Source organism: Festucalex cinctus, chromosome 1 (assembly GCF_051991245.1).
Source record: "Festucalex cinctus isolate MCC-2025b chromosome 1, RoL_Fcin_1.0, whole genome shotgun sequence".
Classification (NCBI taxonomy): Eukaryota; Metazoa; Chordata; class Actinopteri; order Syngnathiformes; family Syngnathidae; genus Festucalex; species Festucalex cinctus.
In genome coordinates, this window is record NC_135411.1 from 52,137,168 (window position 1) to 52,157,658 (window position 20,491).

At 40.7% G+C, this 20,491-nt stretch overlaps 1 protein-coding gene across 2 annotated transcripts in view; it reads left to right on the plus strand.

The window, feature by feature from the left end:
• Positions 1-20,491, plus strand: part of cacna1ia (calcium voltage-gated channel subunit alpha1 Ia) — a 242,043-nt gene that overhangs the window by 162,592 nt on the left and 58,960 nt on the right. For both annotated transcript variants that reach the window (XM_077541159.1, XM_077541150.1), the window contains 10 exons: positions 74-200; positions 446-571; positions 660-749; positions 932-1,124; positions 2,855-3,006; positions 4,888-4,997; positions 7,057-7,190; positions 7,335-7,405; positions 10,025-10,103; positions 11,731-11,852. In XM_077541159.1, coding sequence (XP_077397285.1) covers positions 74-200; positions 446-571; positions 660-749; positions 932-1,124; positions 2,855-3,006; positions 4,888-4,997; positions 7,057-7,190; positions 7,335-7,405; positions 10,025-10,103; positions 11,731-11,852 — 1,204 coding nt within the window. The remainder of the gene's footprint in view (positions 1-73; positions 201-445; positions 572-659; positions 750-931; positions 1,125-2,854; positions 3,007-4,887; positions 4,998-7,056; positions 7,191-7,334; positions 7,406-10,024; positions 10,104-11,730; positions 11,853-20,491) is intronic.

Genomic DNA, 20,491 nt, shown 5'->3' on the forward strand with positions numbered 1-20,491 from the left:
TCCATTCGATAGCACCGCACCTAATGTTGTATATTCCTTTGTGACCTGACTTTGCGTCCCCGCCTCTCCACAGGGTGATTAGCAGAGCTCCAGGTCTGAAGCTGGTGGTGGAGACTCTCATTACCTCTCTCAAACCTATCGGCAACATTGTTCTCATCTGCTGTGCTTTCTTCATCATCTTTGGTATTCTTGGTGTCCAGGTAGGCCAAGTTTATACACGATACATTTCATAATGTGTCTTAATCTTGCAGCTTTTAACCCTGCTAATCAGTGGTCATTTAGCAGGGACTGTACCTGGTTATCTTGTTTTTGTGTTCACTTCTAAAAGAATTCACTTAGTCACTTAATGAAACAGCAAAACGTCCTTAGCTGGAGATCAGCTCATTATTTCACTCCGTGTTCTCTTATCCAAGGCTCATTTGTTTGTGGTCTCTTTTTCCAACAGCTGTTTAAAGGCAAGTTCTTCTACTGCTTGGGGCCTGATGTTAAAAACATCACCAACAAATCAGATTGTCTACAAGCCAGCTACAAGTGGGTTCACCATAAGTACAATTTCGACAACTTGGGGCAGGTTAGTGCTGTTTTTGTTTATTGTATAAAAAATATTGTGTGTACTGCACCTTAGGTTGTCATTCTTCTCCCCCTCAATTATTGTTCAGGCCCTGATGTCCTTGTTTGTACTGGCCTCTAAGGACGGTTGGGTCAACATCATGTATCACGGTCTGGATGCTGTCGGTGTGGACCAACAGGTAAACACTTGGAAGAACCAAACACCTCACTATTTTACAACAATCTAATATTACATTTCCATTTTTTTCTGTCAAGTCGTCCAAAATCAAATGTCAATGAATCACTGACATATCTAATTAATCCCACTCTCCCTTCTCTCCTTTTCCACCCTAACAAACGTAATCGTACTCTTCAACAATAGCCGGTGACCAACAACAACCCTTGGATGCTGCTCTATTTCATCTCCTTCCTCCTCATCGTCAGCTTCTTCGTCCTCAACATGTTTGTGGGTGTGGTGGTGGAGAACTTTCACAAGTGCCGCCAGCACCAGGAGGTAGAGGAGGCTAAAAGGCGTGAGGAGAAACGTCAGCGGCGTATGGAAAAAAAGAGGAGAAGTAAGATGAAGCGGGCGACAACAATGGCAGGACGGATGTTATTTAATGTCAAATCTGACCTGTTTATAAATCATCTATATTTTGATGAGGATAGCATGTTTTTGGTGCCCTTCGTCAGCATGATTAAGCAAAGACAGAAAATAATTTAAATCGATCTTCAGTGGGAGGACAAGTGCCAACAAAGCCTTTTTAGCAGACACTAAATTAGGTGGCGGACACTTAACATTTTTAACCCTGTCAACAGGGTATAAATTCCAAGTGCAGCTAAAAATCGATATCCATCATCATCTTTTTTTTTTTTTTTTTTTTTAATTACATCAATGACTCAGCTATCTTGTATATCATTTGATATATGTTATATACTATGTCCGGACAGTCTTTCACTTGAAACTAAAAGGTGAAAGAAGAAATTTAACAATACCTGGCATTATTGACATATTTGATAGAGATTTTTTTTTTTAACTTTATGAATGCTCTTTGTAGGAAGGTAGAACTTTATTGATTTTCAGTTGATACGGTAGGTACCTCATTGATCAACACAGTATTTTGGATAGTGAAGTAATTATTTAATACGCTAAGTTGCTTATGAATTTCTGGTAACTTTAAAGGTACAGTGTTTAATATTCAGTGCAATCTAGTGGAGAACTAATAGAATTCAATTATTTTTAAGCACGCGCACCACTGTGCCTCAGACAGAGCACACCAATTACTACCGATAAGTGACGATTGCTGTAAGACTGCAAGGGAAGCGCAGCTTCCCCAAAATGCACCTCTCCCTGAAAAAAAATAAAGTGAAAAAATGTGCACTGCTGTGTGGACAATTTATGCGCTATAAAAACTTAATCTTTTGTTCAGAATCAGCTACTTATCACAAACTGACACGACTTCCTTCTAATTCATCCCTGCAGTTCCACAGTATTTTTATTTATTTATACAGTCGGACGCTGATTCGTAGAGTGGGTTGTTCCACTGCATAAAACTGGACGGTTATTGGATGAATGCTGGACTTTTCCCCGCCTCTCGGACACTCCGCGTCTCTGGTGGTTTATGGAACAGTGGGCCAGCACGGACATTTGGCTGCTGAGTGATGATTAGATGATCTGTCTGAGGTGTTAAAAAAAAAAAAAAGAGCTTTCCCTCATTTGATTGACCACCAGCCACTGTTACCGATTTATTATTTGGCGTGAGCGAGCAACCTATCGAGCCAAAGCTAGCGTGAGCGGCAAACAAGAGTAGTTAGCAAGGACTCACTAAAATGTCCACCAAGAGCGGCTAGCAAGAACTAGCTGGAGTGAATAACGAGCAGCTAACGGGAGAAGCTAGCAAATGCTAGTGAGAACAAGTTGCAGGAGCTCAAATCACAGTACCACCTGCAGGTCCCAGCTGTTGCAGCTACCACCGACTACCACTGCTTTTGCAAAGTTCTTCTCTTTTGAGTGTCTGTAGCAGAAAGATGGTGGCGAATCAAGTCAGGTTCCAGTGCGGTGCAGACTATGTAATATAAGTAGTGATTACTAAACCCTGTATTAAAAAAAAATGTTCATTGATGTGATAGAACATATTTTGTTTGCATATTATTGAAATTAATAGGTTTTTAAAATGAATGAATCATTAGTTTTCCATTAGATGGCAACAAATAATACACATTGTCCCTTTAAAAGAAAAACTCTGATAAGGTGCAACTATTACCTGTTTTACAGCTTATTTCAATTGCATCTTTCCACCCACAGAAGCCCAAAAGCTTCCCTACTATGCCAGCTACAGCAACGTGCGTCAGATGATCCACACACTGTGCACAAACCACTACCTGGACCTCATCATCACGTTCATCATCTGCATCAATGTCATCACTATGTCCCTCGAGCACTACAATCAACCTCACGTAAGACATGATTTATGTATGAGACTGTGGTCTTGCTCTGATGTCCTCATTTACTACAGATTTCACTTCCCTTTGTTGTTTTTTTGTTGTTTTTAACACATTCTAATGCATCTCACTGCAGTCTTGTCCACAAATCTGCATTGAGGCATATGTTGGCAGTGGCTGAAGCCGATACAATGATCTGTGACTGCACTGCTTAGTTGATGTGAGGAGCTAGACAATACCTGTTAAATCATTGGTAATGAGGCATTTTGGGGAGAAGAAGCATTAAAGAGTGAGGTGAAGAGTGAGGATCTTTCATATGAAATACCCAATCGACCTTTATCATAGAGCAAAATGAGCCAGAATCATATACTGTAACGTTTTTAGTGGATCCAGAAAACACAGACAAATAAGTGAATTCACAAACAGATTTATTTACAACAGAAAACTAAGCACACAGGCAAAAGTACAACAAAAAGAGCTTGCAATGGCAAGAGAAAATGTAATAACAAAAAACGCACGCAATAATTACATGGAACCGTGAACACACTTGAGCCAGTCCAAAATGGCAGCACTGCAAAGTACAACAAAAATCTTCAAAACTTACAAAAAATAAGACAGGAAGGCAAGAACAAAGTCTAGGTTACAAACGAGGTCTAGGAGTGGAGGCTATCAAGTGAATAGTCCGACAGGAGCAGAAGCAGCCTCTTAAATATACAAGACATAATTGCTGATGAGCAGCAGCTGTGCAGTCTTATTGGCGCCACCGCAGGTCAGACTCAAACTGGAATTACAACAAGACAACTGACACACAATTCACACTGACTGCGGAACGGCCGCCGTACGGACACCACAATAGAACGCATTCAAGTCTACGTGTCAATTCCAACCAGCTGCATCTGCGGTGCGGTGCGGAACGGATGCGGCGATGCGGAAGGTTTCCACAAGCATTCTATTTTTTCCGGATTTTCATGAAGCTGGAGAAATTACACGAGCTGGGCAGGAAGTCAAGGTGTCTTGCATCAAAGTAAATGCAGGATATGTCAAAATAAAACCGTTTGCACACTCGATTTTTGGGGGAGGGACGCTAGCTAACTACATAGCATGATGACATGAGTTGGACATTTAAGACAAAATATTAACTCAAAATAAATTTAACATGACAAAATAACACTATTTAAACACAAAACGCACTTACCCATGGTAGAAGAGACATGGTAGAAGTCCTAGAAATAATGTCCAAAAAGCATATCGATGTGACAACATAAAAAGCTAAATGTACAAAAGCTAAAGGTCGGTTAATGTTTAAAAAGAAAAATAATAATTCTTTGAACAGTCTACCCATGTCAACTCCAATCTCTGAAAATATCAAAACAATTGCCACAGTATTTTTCATTTCATGGGCATTAAGACTTTTTCTCACTTATGCAGTTGCAGTGTATGTAAACTTTCAAGCACAGCTGTATGTACCGTATATTTATTTGATTTTAATGTATTTAAATGGCCTTTTTTTTAAAAAAAAATATACATATTGAACCCTTCCGTGGTTTGTTGTTGTTTTTCTTAAAAAAAAACATAGTCATTATGAAATTAAACAAAATAGCCTGGAATCATTGTTTTGAGATGGAAATTGAATATCTAAGTCAGGCTGCATAACTAAGCATAAGTGCAACTCTGGTTCCTTTTTCGATAAGTGGTTAAATGTGCATATTTGCACTTTTATGAATAGATGATGCTGTGTTCATGCCTCTGGCCTGCCTGCCTTTTCCTCTCCAAACAATGGGGACGATTCCAGAACAGTTTCCCACTTTCCTCCTGCTTGGTGCAGCTGATACTCCTCCATCTTAGCTGCACACAGACACACACTCACACTCGCGCCTCTTGACTGTCTTTTCCCAGTCTCTAGATCTCGCCCTGAAGTACTGCAATTATTTCTTCACCTCCACTTTCGTGCTGGAATCCATACTCAAGCTCATCGCTTTCGGCTTCCGCCGCTTCTTCAAAGACAGGTGCAGTGTGAATTTGTTCATTTATTGTGTGCACGTGCTAAGATGTATAAAAGTGAATAATTCCTTTGCATAATCAGCATGAACCTTCAGCCTTGCCGTGAAGAAAACCTTGCAAACCATTTCAGTGTGTAGCCTGTTGGATTGTATTCTGAAAACTGAACATTTGGGTCTAATGAGTTAAATCATTGGTACTGAACAAGGGGGGAAATGAAATGCCATAGTATGCACTGGCAATGATCTGCCTAATGCACATACAGTAAATGTCACAATAATTGACCATCATCTTCTTGGGTTTGTCGTACATCATTAACAAATGCATGGAACATTACAAATATTTTGTTTCATCTGACTGTTGGCACGGTTAAATTAAATCCATCAGTATGTTTCATACAGGGCATTTAAATGAAACGCCACATTGATCTGGATTCATATATTGATTGTACTGATTTGATGCATTTCTGTATTTGGGAATAAGTTGAATTGATCATAATCAATTATTTATATTCGCCATTGAAGTTCCTGGCAGCCTTTTTTTTTTTAACCAATCTAAGGTTTATAATGTACAAAGTAAAACATACAATATGCATGTGTACTAGTAACTTCAAAGTAACTCCATCTAATGGTGTAAGACTGTGAATGTCGTTACAACTTGCTTTGGCGTTTTAATAACTGATATCTTGTTCTCAGGTTTATCTCTACTCAGTGTATGCCTGATTTAAGTGAGTTATAATTTGGAAGTGATTAAATTAACACAGATGACAATTTAATACCATTAAAATAGGAAGAAATAGATCAGGTCACAGAATAAATGGAAGGAAGTTGTCTGACAAATGTGTAGGATGTTCGTCTGGACTGATCCAAGAAAGAACGAGGACTAATGAGTGAAAATATGAGCGCAAGATGGGGGCGGATGCGCGTTAACGCGTCAAATGTATTTCAAAGTGTCACCAACAGATACAAGTGGTCACTGTGCATCATGTCATTTTTTTCTGGCCCTAGTGGCTGTCAGGCCACATTAATAACAGCCGGGGACCCACAAACACAAGATCAGCGATTGTGAGATTCTAGATTATTATGTATGTTGTGAGACTGACTGTCGATGCAGACTCATTTATTTCGTTTTCCTTATTGCGTCAGAGTCAGACATTGTTCTGTTCTTGCATCTGAGCAAATCACCTTGTAAATAAGACAAAAAAACAGCTGCTACTCTCAATCCAAAGGCCCTGAAGCAGTAAAAATCATTTACCACGATAACAAGTGCCATAAAGGCAAGTGAGCAAGGTCCATTTTATATGATAATATCAGGCAAGTACTATTTTTCAACACAAAAGGAAATGATGGAAGTAAGCACATTTAGATTAAGAATTTACAGTGGAGATTTTTTTGAAGCAGCATTGTTGTTTGTAGTGCAATTTTGTAAATTGGCCAGACCTCAGCCATCTATAAAGTAACACAGGCCAAAAGGAACTTGAATGTATCACAAATAGAGCGGCTATTGATTGCTGGCAAACACTACAAAGTAACAAACTGACTGCACCACAATGACTACCGTCAAAATTCACATTGTGCAGGCCAAGAAGTGAGTTTGTAATTCAATTACCACAGGCTAGAATGAAGCACTTAAACGCCCCAAATAATCATTTCTCCTAACCAATAACTAGCACAGATTAAAAAAAAAATAGCATTTGAACACATTGGAGAGACCAAAACTAATACCTTAAGTAGCTTAACACTCATCATAAAGTAACTTGAACACCCCATAAAATCCACAATAAATCATCCAGTAGCACCAGGGCAAAAATTTGCCTTTAAACTCATTGCAAATCATGCAGTTAGGACACTGACTACCTCCACTCAACTCAACTCTGTATTTGTAGAGCACTTTAAAACCGCCTCCTCTGTTTTCTGACGATGACGCCCAGGGATAGCAGATAAAATCAAAACAGCTGAAGCCCTAGAATTGAACCCTGTGGAACACCATACGTTTCTTCATACATGTGAATTCATATTGCGCATATACGTCCGACCACTTTCCACAGTATATGTGTGCTTGTGTCAGGTGGAACCAACTGGACCTTGCCATTGTGCTTCTGTCCGTGATGGGCATCACACTGGAGGAGATCGAGATCAGCGCTGCGCTGCCCATCAACCCCACGATCATCAGGATCATGAGAGTGCTAAGGATAGCGCGAGGTACGTGTCGCACAAGATTTAATTCAAATTGAAAAGAGCTGACTTTAGCTTGGTTTTGAGACGTCTGTTATGTTAGTATTAGAAGGGACAGTTTGTACCTGAATGCCCTCATTGAATTGATGTACCACCCACATATTTGCACAGTCCTGAAGCTGCTGAAGATGGCGACCGGAATGAGAGCCCTGTTGGATACGGTGGTCCAAGCCCTGCCTCAGGTACACACTCACATGCGTGCTCACGCAAACACACATCAGTGTGAATGGCCCGCTGTCAAAGAATTCCCAGTTGTCGCTTTTCCCTCTGTCAGCCAGCAACTTTTAATAGATGACTCACTCATGCCTCACGCTCATACTGTGTCACAACAGCGTGTGTACTCAAATCACTAGGGGCTCCCTAAACCAAGTCTGGGGCGCCAAAATCGGTGGCGTCCTTGACCCAAGTTCCCTGACCATTCCCAGGAAACCTTTCTACTCGCCAAGTAGGTTAAGCAATGTATTATCCTAAGCAAAGTAGCAGACAGCAGAGTAAATATTCTGCCAGAATTATCATATTTTACACAAATAATTTCATGTAAATATATTCTAAATGGACAATAGTAATTGGACGCCTGGTCTACAGGGAGTGAGAATAGCATCAGAGGACTTTTGCAGAATTCCTGGTGTCTATCTTGAGAAGGTTTGGACTTGAGAGAGTCTGACTCACAGTCTCTGTTGTAGTTTACTAAGTTGTAGTTTTTAAGTTCTTTCAAGGGATTGTAATGATGGGCTAGACAGGCTCTTGTACACCTAAAGCCTGGTTCACACGGCAGGAGAATTGGCCCGATTTTAGCCCCGAATTTCCCCTCCCGACAATCATAAGGACGCGCCGAGACGCAAGCGATAATCTTCACAGATAATCCTGCCACCACACACAGCGCCTCCCGATATTGGCGCTCGGAAGGACCCCCGACTTGAAATCGGGTATGTTGGATTTTTTGGCCCGATTTCGCTCCGCGCAGCAGATTGACAGTGACGTGCAGCCAATCAGAAAGCGAGCCAGCGAGGAAGCCGGTGGGAATCCAAAATCAAATCAGCACCGAGCCGAGGGCAAGCGATGTCTCGGCAGTGCCCATTTACACTCCTTTATTAAACAAGACCTTTTCTTTTTATGCCGCTTTTCCGGTTGAAAACCAGGATCCACTCATGTTGACGACTCGGAAGCCACGTTTAATCTCGAGAGGTGTGTGGAGTGTGTTGATTGTGCAGTGTGACCGCACACCACGCACGGTACGTTCAAAACTGGAACTCCCGTGATTTTTTCTCTTCACGTGTGGGGTCTGTCAAAGATTGGAAATCGGCCGACAATTTTAAAATCTTGCCGTGTGAACCAGGCTTAACTCAGTGTTTCCCAACCCTGGTCCTCGGGGCACACTATCCAGCCTGTTTTCCATGTCTCCCGATTCCAACGCAGGTGAGGATCGTTATCAGGCTTCTCCAGAGCTTGCTAATGAGATGTCATTGGAATCATCTGCGTTGCAAATAGAGAGACATAGAAAACAGGCTGGATAGTGTGCCCTGAGGACCAGGGTTGAAAAACACTGACCTAACTCATCCAAATCAAACTATTTAGACCTTGTGTATTATATACTTCCCATATTTTTTCTACTTTGTCTCAACTATTTTAGTAAAAATCAAATTAAAATTGATTAAAGGCATAGTCTTCCATTTTCACTCAGGAAAATGCACTATATAAATACAGGATGTATACACATGAACTTCTCAGTCTACACCTCTGGGCTTCTGTTAATGTGTGGTGGTGATTTTTTCCTAAACGCCCAACTCACTCACTAAAAAATAACAAAAAAACAATAATAATCCGTGCGTGCTGTCAAGTTGCCGCGGGAGTGACGTCATGCAGCCGACAAATTCGCCAAGCCCTGTCAGCGACACGCCCCCCCGCCAACCCCCGCTCTGCGATTGGCTGGAGGGGTAAACAACTGTCTGTTCACAGAAACGTCCCGCTGTTGACAAAACAAACACAAAATGACAAAATACAGGCTGGGGGGGCTGGGCGTTTAGGAAAGAATCACCACCACACATTAACAGAAGCCCAGAGATGTAGACTGAGAAGGAGTTCATGTGTATACATCCTGTATTTATATAGTGTATTTTCCTGAGTGAAAACGGAAGACCGTGCCTTTAAGAAGTGTTGTCCAATACTTTTGTTTATAAAGGGTCAGGCCTTATGTCAGTTACCAAGTAAATGAAATACACTCCTCTGGTGCACATGTTCTTTTGAGGACAAGCAAACGTGCTGACCCTCCGAAAGTAAGACAAAGCTAACACAAGAAATGAGGAGGTTAGCGACAATCTGAAGAGAGGTTCCAACTTCCTCGTTTGTTTTTTTATTGATCTGCTCTCATTAACACTGAGGCCTTTGCTCTGTCCCAAGGGTGCCCAGGGAGGTAATTAAAACTCAGGCTAATTAAACAGTTCCAGGGAGTATCTCTCACTTTCTCTCTGTTTTGTAGAAGTGTGTGCTTGTTTGAGGTCAGGAAAGCTACAGGTGATAGATGATAGGACCTGCAGTCATGTCTTTTTGATTTTTCCAGGTTCATGCTGTGCCCCCCTTTAAAGGGGCTGAGCTTGTGCCTTATTTTTCCCTCTTCTTTCCTTATGTTATTATTTTTTTTGGTCCATTGAAGAAACTCGTGGTGCTTATGCAAGACGCCAGGCTTCCCATTTTGCCTTTCTCTGCTGGGAATAGCCCTTTCAGGGATCAATTAATTCATCGGAATTTGAATGAATCTTAATCTGAGGAGTTCTATCAAACTTTGTAATGTTTGTGTGTTTCAGGTGGGTAACCTGGGTCTGCTCTTCATGCTACTGTTTTTCATCTACGCCGCCTTAGGAGTAGAGCTTTTCGGAGAACTTGGTGAGTAACCTTTTCACCAAACGCATGCAAACGTCTCTAGGTTAGAACATGTGTCACGGTAGCGCTCTTTCATGACGTGTTTTGTCCTAACTACTTTGAGGTGGGTACATGATATTGCGCTGCAATTACCGTAATTTCCGGACGACAAAGTGCACCTGATTAAAAGCCTCAACAGCTAAATTTAGCCATAAAAAGAAATTTGTACATATTAATCATGTTGTATAATTAGTTGTAGCTCTCCATATTATATCAGGCTATAACATGGGAAACTTTTATTTACCTTAAACAAGGGTAGTTCCCCCCAAAAAACAATGCCGAACACAGCTAACTGACACAGTATTGCCTAGAACCTCTGTCTCTCTTGTCACTTGAGTCCCCCAGGACAGCACCTGTCATCCATTGCCAGCGATGGTGGGAGTCGGGTAGCGAAACAAACAGAGAGTGGGGAGTTCCCATCCAGAGATGGCTGTATTCATGGCACTTGTTCCCTATGCTCATTACTGTAAACTCAACTCAAAATTCTTCTTTTTTGCTGTCGATTGCTCACAGCCACACATCACAGTAAATACACAAACTTCCGCATTCCTCTCTCTGGGAGCCCGCCTCTCCCTTAACCACCAATGGCTGATGAATATTCAGTCTTTCATTGGTCCACTGTGACATGTTCGGCAATATCATTGGTTAGATGTGATGAGACTTGAAGCTTGTCAGTAAAAATTCATGAATAAACCTTGACATATTAAAAGCTGCAGGGTTCAAAGCATGGGAAAAAAGTCCGGCTTATAGTTCATAAATTATGGTACTAGAAAAGTGACATGTTTTAATTTAAGGTTGTGTTGAAATTTTTCACAGGACTTTACATCTTGTCATAGGTCAAAAAGACTGTATCTTGATTCAGTTTTGATTTATTGATGAATCCAAACCTGCTAGTTGTTTTTGACATTTTTATTTTTTTTTTAAACCTTTTTGTGACAAAACACTGTCAGTTTCAAGTTTTTGCTGGTCTTCACTAATAGTGAACAATTCTTTGCATTCCCACATATAAATGGAAGATGTCTCTCCTTTATCTAATTGCTCCAGATAAAATGTGGCGGCTCTAGTGTTTTTCATGCAGGCGTTAAAGCGAATCCAGCTGGTGCGCCCAAAATCTCATTGACTCACATTAAAAGCAACATATTTTCTCTCCATCCTTAACGTCTTTTCATTAGTTCTCTCACAGTTAGCCAACAGGGAATCAACCCACTCTCCAGTGCTCTGAAAGTACTGTCCTTAAATGCCACGTTGCTACAAGAACATACACTCATCATCTTGTTAAATTTCTGCCATGCTTGAGAAATGTCTCTCTTTCTTGAGGTCATGTTTAATACTATTTTGGGATTCAAGCTCAAGGACAAATAGGGCAACAGGTTTCCTTGCTATTAATCAAAAAAACGACTTCAAGGCATCTTAGCAGCTGTGATGTTGCAGTTTTAAAAGAGAGCAATGTCTTATGTAGAACGGCGTGCCGAATTTCTCGAAATTATCTCTTGTGACATCAAACTGTATTTTCCCCTCTCTTTACATCATCCCTTCTGCTTTCTGCGTGACTTCCTCCCTCTTCCCCTGCATCCCCACTTCTCATCCGTAGTTTGCAATCAAGACTACCCGTGCGAGGGCATGAGTCGTCACGCTACCTTTGAAAACTTTGGCATGGCCTTCCTGACTTTGTTTCAAGTCTCGACGGGCGACAACTGGAATGGCATCATGAAGGTGCGTTCAATTTTCTGCATGCTCACTTCTTCAATAGCAGATGGGCCGTACCGCTTGCAAATTACTCACTGTCTGAAAAGATTTAACTCAAATCATTCAACCAAGTACCGACAAGATGCCCTGAGAGAGACAAAAGACAAACTATCCTTTGTCTTAATCGTGACTTCCGATGGAGGAGAAATGTGCTGGCTCAGCGAAGGGCTACACAAATTTCCGCTCTGATGGGTAGGGAAGTGACTGTGGCTCATTGCGCACGCATACCAAACACTAATTACCCTTGAACGCACACCTCCTACAGCTATCCACCTTCCCAATACACTCCTAAGCTACACGGATGATGAGAAATTACATTATGGAGCTGCAGCAAATGTGGACAATACAGGAAGTGGCTGGGGACTCTGGCATGTGAAAATGTGAGGTAAAATAGAGAAATAAGATGAACATTTACCCTGACCAGGATTTATCAATGGTGATTGATGAATGTAAAAGGAAGGGTTTAGAACTCTTGTTTCAGAGCAGTGTTTTGTAAGGTGCTGCTTTGTTGTTTTAAAGATAATTAATTGGTTCCGTGTAATAAAACTCCAATTGCCCACAATATTAGACATGTCTATAAGAACTAACACAGTACAAGGGTGTATCAACAATTTAGCCTTTACCAGGAAGAATAATGATCCGTTTTGACACTGTCAATGACAAGTCATTCAACTATACACTACTCACAATAAATTAAGGATGTTTGACTTTTAACATTTAAAGATGAACCTAAATGCGCTAAACATTACATGTGAAATAAATTGCCTTTCTCTCAACTTTTGAACGTCGAACTGTGAATCAGCCAATACATTTTCTGGTTCAATTAGAATTGCTATTTACTTACTTCATTGGACCAAGACGACCCCGAACATTTGATAACAGACCCTCAAACAGGATGTTGCCAAAGTAACATCAAGTAAGAGAAAGACTTGAAGAGCCACCAAAACGTGGATATTGTTAAATATTTTAATGGGTCAAACATCTATTTTGAATGTTGCTGTTGAGCTCCATGTGAGAGAACTTCCCTCCCAAAAAACTTGCAATTTTTAAAAAAAATGTATTTTTTATTTTTTTTTTAAGACTCCTGACATCCGTTTGTGAATATGAAAAGTTGTTTTGAGAAACAGTGTAAACTTTACATTTGTCTTTAATTTAAATCCCACTTGAAACATGGAGCATAAATTTGACATTTGTGGCGAAAGTAGAGCCCCACAAACGGTTCATCACACGCAACAATGACGTCACATCATATTCAGTAGATGTTTCAATGAAATTAAGAGATAGAGGAGTGTTGCCTCGTTACACCAAAATATTTCTGCATCCTCCGACCTCACTCCGGTGATATATGATGAAAAATGAGCCCTGTACACGGAGGATCACATTTACTTCTGTAAACACTGCCACGTGACATTGTTTTAGTTTTTTCGTGCACGTCACTCTACGTCATGCTCTTTGCGCATGTGTCACACCTACCTTTATTAGGGCCCGAGCAGCGACCGCTGCGAGGTCCCTATTGTTTTTCAAGGAATTCTTATTATTAGGGCCCGAGCAGCGGCGGCGGCGGTGCCGCTGCGAGGCCCTATTGTTTTTGTAGGAATTCTTCTTATTATTAGGGCCCGAGCAGCGACCGCTGCGAGGTCCCTATTGTTTTTCAAGGAATTCTTATTAGGGCCCGAGCAGCGGCGGCGGCGGTGCCGCTGCGAGGCCCTATTGTTTTTGTAGGAATTCTTCTTATTATTATTCTTATTAGGGCCCGAGCAGCGGCGGCGGCGGTGCCGCTGCGAGGCCCTATTGTTTTTGTAGGAATTCTTCTTATTATTATTAGGGCCCGAGCAGCGGCGGCGGCGGTGCCGCTGCGAGGCCCTATTGTTTTTGTAGGAATTCTTCTTATTATTAGGGCCCGAGCAGCGGCGGCGGCGGTGCCGCTGCGAGGCCCTATTGTTTTTGTAGGAATTCTTCTTATTATTAGGGCCCGAGCAGCGGCGGCGGCGGTGCCGCTGCGAGGCCCTATTGTTTTTGTAGGAATTCTTCTTATTATTATTATTCTTATTATTATTCTTCTCCGCAAACAATCGCATTTTTGAGACGCTAAACGTGAACGAAAACTCACCAAACTTTACACGCACATCAGGCCTGGCGAAAAATTTGATATTTTAAAGTCGCCATACATGATAACAGAAAAATGGCTCCATAGCGCCACCTACATAGGTTAAACGGATCCCTGTCCCGCTACGATTGTCCTATGGCGACGAAAATTGTGTGGCACCCGTAGCACATCCAGATGAACAAAAACCTCTTTGATGTGTGTACCCTAAAATAGACAGAAAGTGAGGTATGATCATCTGACTGTCCAATTTTGGCCCAGTTTTGCACATTTACAGGGGTCATACTTTTGCCCGCTTCTCCTACACGGTTAACCCGATTAACTTCAAACTTGGGATGGACCATCTCAACACCTGGGACAACATCATTGTAAAAAATCTAAAGTTTTTGATATACTATATGACGTCGGCGACGCATCAAATTTAGAGTTTAAAAATTCTTACTTCATGAAGCATTGCCGGTTGTACGTTTAATCTAGAGCTACGAAAATTTGTACACATATGTAACAGGCTATGACCTACAAAAAACTCTTTTTGAACCATATGCTAAACCTCACAGGAAGTCCGCCATTTTGATTTATTTTGGAACGTGTTGCCATTTTTTTGGCCATTTCATTGGGGTCTTATTTTAACGAACTCCTCCTACAGTGTTTATCCGATCATCTTCAAACTTGGTGTGATTCATCTTAAGATGTTGAAGATGAAAAGTTATTGAAAGCTTTGTATTTCGTCGCACGCTGTTGTCATGGCATGCACTGTTTGCAAAGGAAAAAAAATATCCTTAAAGAAGCATTGCCAGTTGTACGAAGCAGCTAGAGCTACGAAAATTTGTAGACATATGTAACAGCCCAAGATGTACAAAAAAGTCTCTTGGTGCCCTGTGCTAAACCCAACAGGAAGTCCCCCAGGGGCCGGGCATCACATTTTAAGATAAAAAAATCCTCTTTAACAAAGCATACCCGGCTGTACGTTTCACCTAGAGTTACCAAAATTTGTAGAGGTATATAACAGCCCTCGAGGTACAAAAAACTCTTTTTGAACCATATGCTAAACCTAACAGGATGTCCGCCATTTTTATTTACTTTGGAATGTGTTGCCATTTTTTGGGCCATTTCATAGGGGTCATATTTTAACGAACTCCTCCTACAGAGTTTATCCGATCATCTTCAAACTTGGTGTGACTCATCTTAAGATGTTGAGGATGAAAAGTTATTGAAAGCTCTTTATTTCGTCGCACGCTGTTGTCGTGGCATGCACTTTTTGCAAAGGAAAAAAATCCCTCTTAATGAAGCATTCCCAGTTGTACGAAGTAGCTAGAGCTACAAAAAATTGTAGACATATGTAACAGCCCACAGTGTACAAAAAAGTCTCTTGGTGCCATGTGCTAAACCCAACAGGAAGTCCCCCAGGGGCCGGGCATCACATTTTGAGCTAGAAAACTCCTCTTTAACGAAGCATTCCCGGTTGTACGTTTCACCTAGCGCGATGATAATTTGCAGGCATACATAAGAGCCCACGATGTACAAAAAAGTCTCTTGGAACCATGTGATAAACCAAACAGGAAGTCTGCCATTTTGATTTACGATGGGATTTGTTGCCATTTTTTGTGGCCTTTTTCAGTTGTCATATTTTAACGAACTCCTCGTACAAAGTTCATCCGACCGTCTTCAAACTTGGTGTGTTTCATCTTAAGATGTTTAAGATGCAAAGTTATCAAAAGTTTTTTATTTTGTCGCACGCTGCTGCTATAGCGATGCAGTTTGCCAAGTGAAGTGCTGCTTTGTTTTTTTATCTATACATGTGTGAAAACTTATGAAACTTTGCAAACACATCAGACTTGTCATGAACATGAATTTTTAGAGATTTATTGTGCAATTTGCAATAAATAGCGCCCTCTAGACATTTTTATGAAGTATTTCCGATTGTATGATTCTGCTAGATTTGTGAAAATTAGGACAGACCCCTATCAGCCTAATACCTACAAAAAAGTATTATGTAGCCATTTGCCAAACCAAAGAGGAAGTCCGCTATTTTGATTTTATTTTGGGAATTATACATCATTTTTGGCCTCTTTCATTAAACTTTGCACAGACAAGGCATGGAAAAAACTAACATTTTAAATGGTCCTTGTTCCATGTAACAGTACCCCAACGTGCCAGTACCCTGACGTGCAAGTAACCCAACGTTGTGCTCAATAGCGCCCTCTATGCATTTTTATGGAGCATTTCCAATTGTATGATTCAAGCGATACACAACTAAAGATGACTTGACCTAGATTTGTGAAAACTGGGAGGCATACCTATTAGCTTAAGACCTACAAAAAGTATTCTGTAGCCGTATGCTAAACCTAAAAGGAAGTCCGCCATTTTGAATTTATTTTGGGAATTGCACACCATATTTTGCGTTTTGATTAAACTTTGCACATACAAGGCTTGTCAAAAACATTTTAGATGGTCCTTGTCCTATTTGACAGTACCCCAACGTGCCAGTACCCCGACGTGCAAGTACCCCAACGTGGCCCGGGTTGCGAGGGCCCTTTATAGCTGCTCGCAGCTCTAGTTATTATTCTTCTTCTTCTTTTTCTTTGTTATTATTCTTTTCCGCAAACAACCACATTTTTGAGGCACTAAACATGAACGAAAACTCACCAAACTTTACACGGAGATCGGGCCTGGCGAAAAATTTGATATTTTAAAGTCGCCATACGTGATAACAGAAAAATGGCTCTGTAGCGCCACCTACATAGGTTTAACGGATCCCTGTCCCGCTACGATTGTCCTATGGCTACGAAAATTGTGTGGCACCTGTAGCACATCCAGATGAACAAAAACCTCTTTGATATGTGTACCCTAAAATAGACAGGAAGTGAGGTATGAGTATTTGAATGTCCAATTTTGGCCCATTTTTGCACATTTACAGGGGTCATACTTTTGCCCGCTTCTCCTACACGGTTAACCCGATTGACTTCAAACTTGGGCTGTACCATCTCAAGACCTGGGACAACATCATGGTAAAAAATCTAAAGTTTTTGACATACTATATGACGGTGGCTGGGCATCAAATTTACAGTTTCAAAATTCTTACTTAACAAAGCATTGCCGTGGTACGTTTAATTGAGAGCCACGAAAATTGGTACACATATGTAACAGACTATGATCTACAAAAAACTCTTTTTGAACCATATGCTAAACCTAACAGGAAGTCCGCCAGAGGCGAGGCATCAAATTTTGTGTTTCAAAATTCTTATTTAATGAAGCATTCCCGGCTGTACATTTCACCTAGAGTTACCAACATTTGAAGACATATGTAACAGCCCTCCAGGTACAAAAAACTCTTTTTGAACCATATGCTAAACCGAACAGGAAGTCCGCCATTTTGATTTACTTTGGAACGTGTTGCCATTTTTTGGGCCATTTCATAGGGGTCTTATTTTAACGAACTCCTCCTACAGAGTTTATCCGATCATCTCCAAACTTGGTGTGATTCATCTTAAAATGTTGAAGATGAAAAGTTATTGAAAGCTTTTTATTTCGTCGCACGCTGTTGCCGTGGCATGCACAGTTTGCAAAGGAAAAAATTCCCTCTTAATGAAGCATTCACAGTTGTACGAAGCAGCGAGAGCTACGAAAATTTGGAGACAAATTTAACAGCCCACAATGTACAAAAAAGTCTCTTGGTGCCATGTGCTAAACCCAACAGGAAGTCCCGTAAGGGCCGGTCATCACATTTTGAGGTAAAAAACTCCTCTTTAACGAAGCATTCCCGGTTGTACGTTTCACCTAGCGCTATGATAATTTAGAGGCATACATAAGAGCCCACGATGTACAAAATAGTCTCTTGGAACCATCTTCCAAAACAAACAGGAAGTCCGCCATTTTGATTTACGTTGGGATTTGTAGCCATTTTTTGTGGCCTTTTTTAGGGGTCATATTTTAACGAACTCCTCCTACAAAATTTATCCGACTGTCTTCAAACTTGGTGTGCTTCATCTTAAGATGTTTAAGATACAAAGTTATCGAAAGTTATTTATTTTGTCCCACGCCGTTTCATGGCGATGCATTGTTTGCCAAGTAAAATGCTGCTTTTTTTGGGGGGGGTCTAAACATGTGCAAAAACTCATGAAACTTTACACACACATCAGGCTTGTCATAAGCATGAATATTTCAGAGATTTCTTATTAAATTTGCAATAAATGCTTCAATAGCGCCCTCTAGACATTTTTATGAAGTCTTTCCGATTATATGATTCAGCTAGATGTGTGAATATTGGCAGGCATGCCTAATATATTCAAAAAGTATTCTATATAGCCATGTGCCAATCCATTTTGATTTTATTTTGTTAACTGTGCATCATTTTTGGCCTTTCCATGAAACTTTACAAACACAAAGCATGGCAAAAACGTTTAAAATTTAGATGGTTTCCTATTTGACAGTACCCCAACATGCCAGTACCCCGACGTGCAAATACCCCAACGTGGCCCGGGTTGCGAGGGCCCTTTATAGCTGCTCGCAGCTCTAGTTCTTATTATTATTCTTCTCCGCAAACAATCGCATTTTTGAGACACTAAACGTGACCGAAAACTCACCAAACTTTACACGCACATCAGGCCTGGCGAAAAATTTGATATTTTAAAGTCGCCATACATGATAACAGAAAAATGGCTCCTTAGCGCCCCCTACATAGGTTAAACGGATCCCTGTCCCGCTACGATTGTCCGACGGCTATGAAAATTGTGTGGCACCTGTAGCACATCCCAATGAACAAAAACCTCTTTGAAGTGTGTACCCTAAAATAGACAGAAAGTGAGGTATGAGTATTTAAATGTCCAATTTTTGCCAATTTTTGCACATTTACAGGGGTCATACTTTTGCCCGCTTCTCCTACACGGTTAACCCGATTGACTTCAAACTTGGGATGTACCATCTCAACACCTGGGACAACATCATTGTGAAAAATGAAAAGTTTTTGATATACTATATGACGGCGGCGGCGCATCAAATTTAGAGTTTAAAAATTCTTACTTCACGAGGCATTGCCGGTTGTACGTTTAATCTAGAGCTACGAAAATTGGTACACATATGTAACAGGCTATGACCTACAAAAAACTCTTTTTGAACCATATGCTAAACCTAACAGGAAGTCCACCATTTTGATTTATTTTGGAACGTGTTGCCATTTTTTTGGCCATTTCATTGGAGTCTTATTTTAACGAACTCCTCCTACAGTGTTTATCCGATCATCTTCAAACTTGGTGTGATTCATCTTAAGATGTTGAAGATGAAAAGTTATTGAAAGCTTTGTATTTCGTCGCACGCTGTTGTCATGGCATGCACTGTTTGCAAAGGAAAAAAAATATCCTTAAAGAAGCATTGCCAGTTGTACGAAGCAGCTAGAGCTACGAAAATTTGTAGACATATGTAACAGCCCAAGATGTACAAAAAAGTCTCCTGGTGCCCTGTGCTAAACCCAACAGGAAGTCCCCCAGGGGCCGGGCATCACATTTTGAGCTAAAAAAAAAACTCCTCTTTAACAAAGCATACCCGGCTGTACGTTTCACCTAGAGTTACCAAAATTTGTAGAGGTATATAACAGCCCTCGATTTACAAAAAACTCTTTTTGAACCATATGCTAAACCTAACAGGACGTCCGCCATTTTGATTTACTTTGGAATGTGTTGCCATTTTTTTTGGCCATTTCATAGGGGTCATATTTTAACAAACTCCTCCTACAGAGTTTATCCGATCATCTTCAAACTTGGTGTGATTCATCTTAAGATGTTGAAAATGAAAAGTTATTGAAAGTTTTTTATTTCGTCACATGCTGTTATCGTGGCATGCACTTTTTGCAAAGGAAAAAAATCCTTCTTAATGAAGCATTCCCAGTTGTACGAAGCAGCTAGAGTGACGAAAAATTGTAGACATATGTAACAGCCCAGGATCTACAAAAATGTCTCTTGGTGCCATGTGCTAAACGCAACAGGAAGTCCCCCAGGGGCCGGGCATCACATTTTGAGCTAAAAAACTCCTCTTTAACAAAGCATACCCGGCTGTACGTTTCACCTAGAGTTACCAAAATTTGTAGAGGTATATAACAGCCCTCGATTTACAAAAAACTCTTTTTGAACCATATGCTAAACCTAACAGGACGTCCGCCATTTTGATTTACTTTGGAATGTGTTGCCATTTTTTTTGGCCATTTCATAGGGGTCATATTTTAACAAACTCCTCCTACAGAGTTTATCCGATCATCTTCAAACTTGGTGTGATTCATCTTAAGATGTTGAAAATGAAAAGTTATTGAAAGTTTTTTATTTCGTCACATGCTGTTATCGTGGCATGCACTTTTTGCAAAGGAAAAAAATCCTTCTTAATGAAGCATTCCCAGTTGTACGAAGCAGCTAGAGTGACGAAAAATTGTAGACATATGTAACAGCCCAGGATCTACAAAAATGTCTCTTGGTGCCATGTGCTAAACGCAACAGGAAGTCCCCCAGGGGCCGGGCAT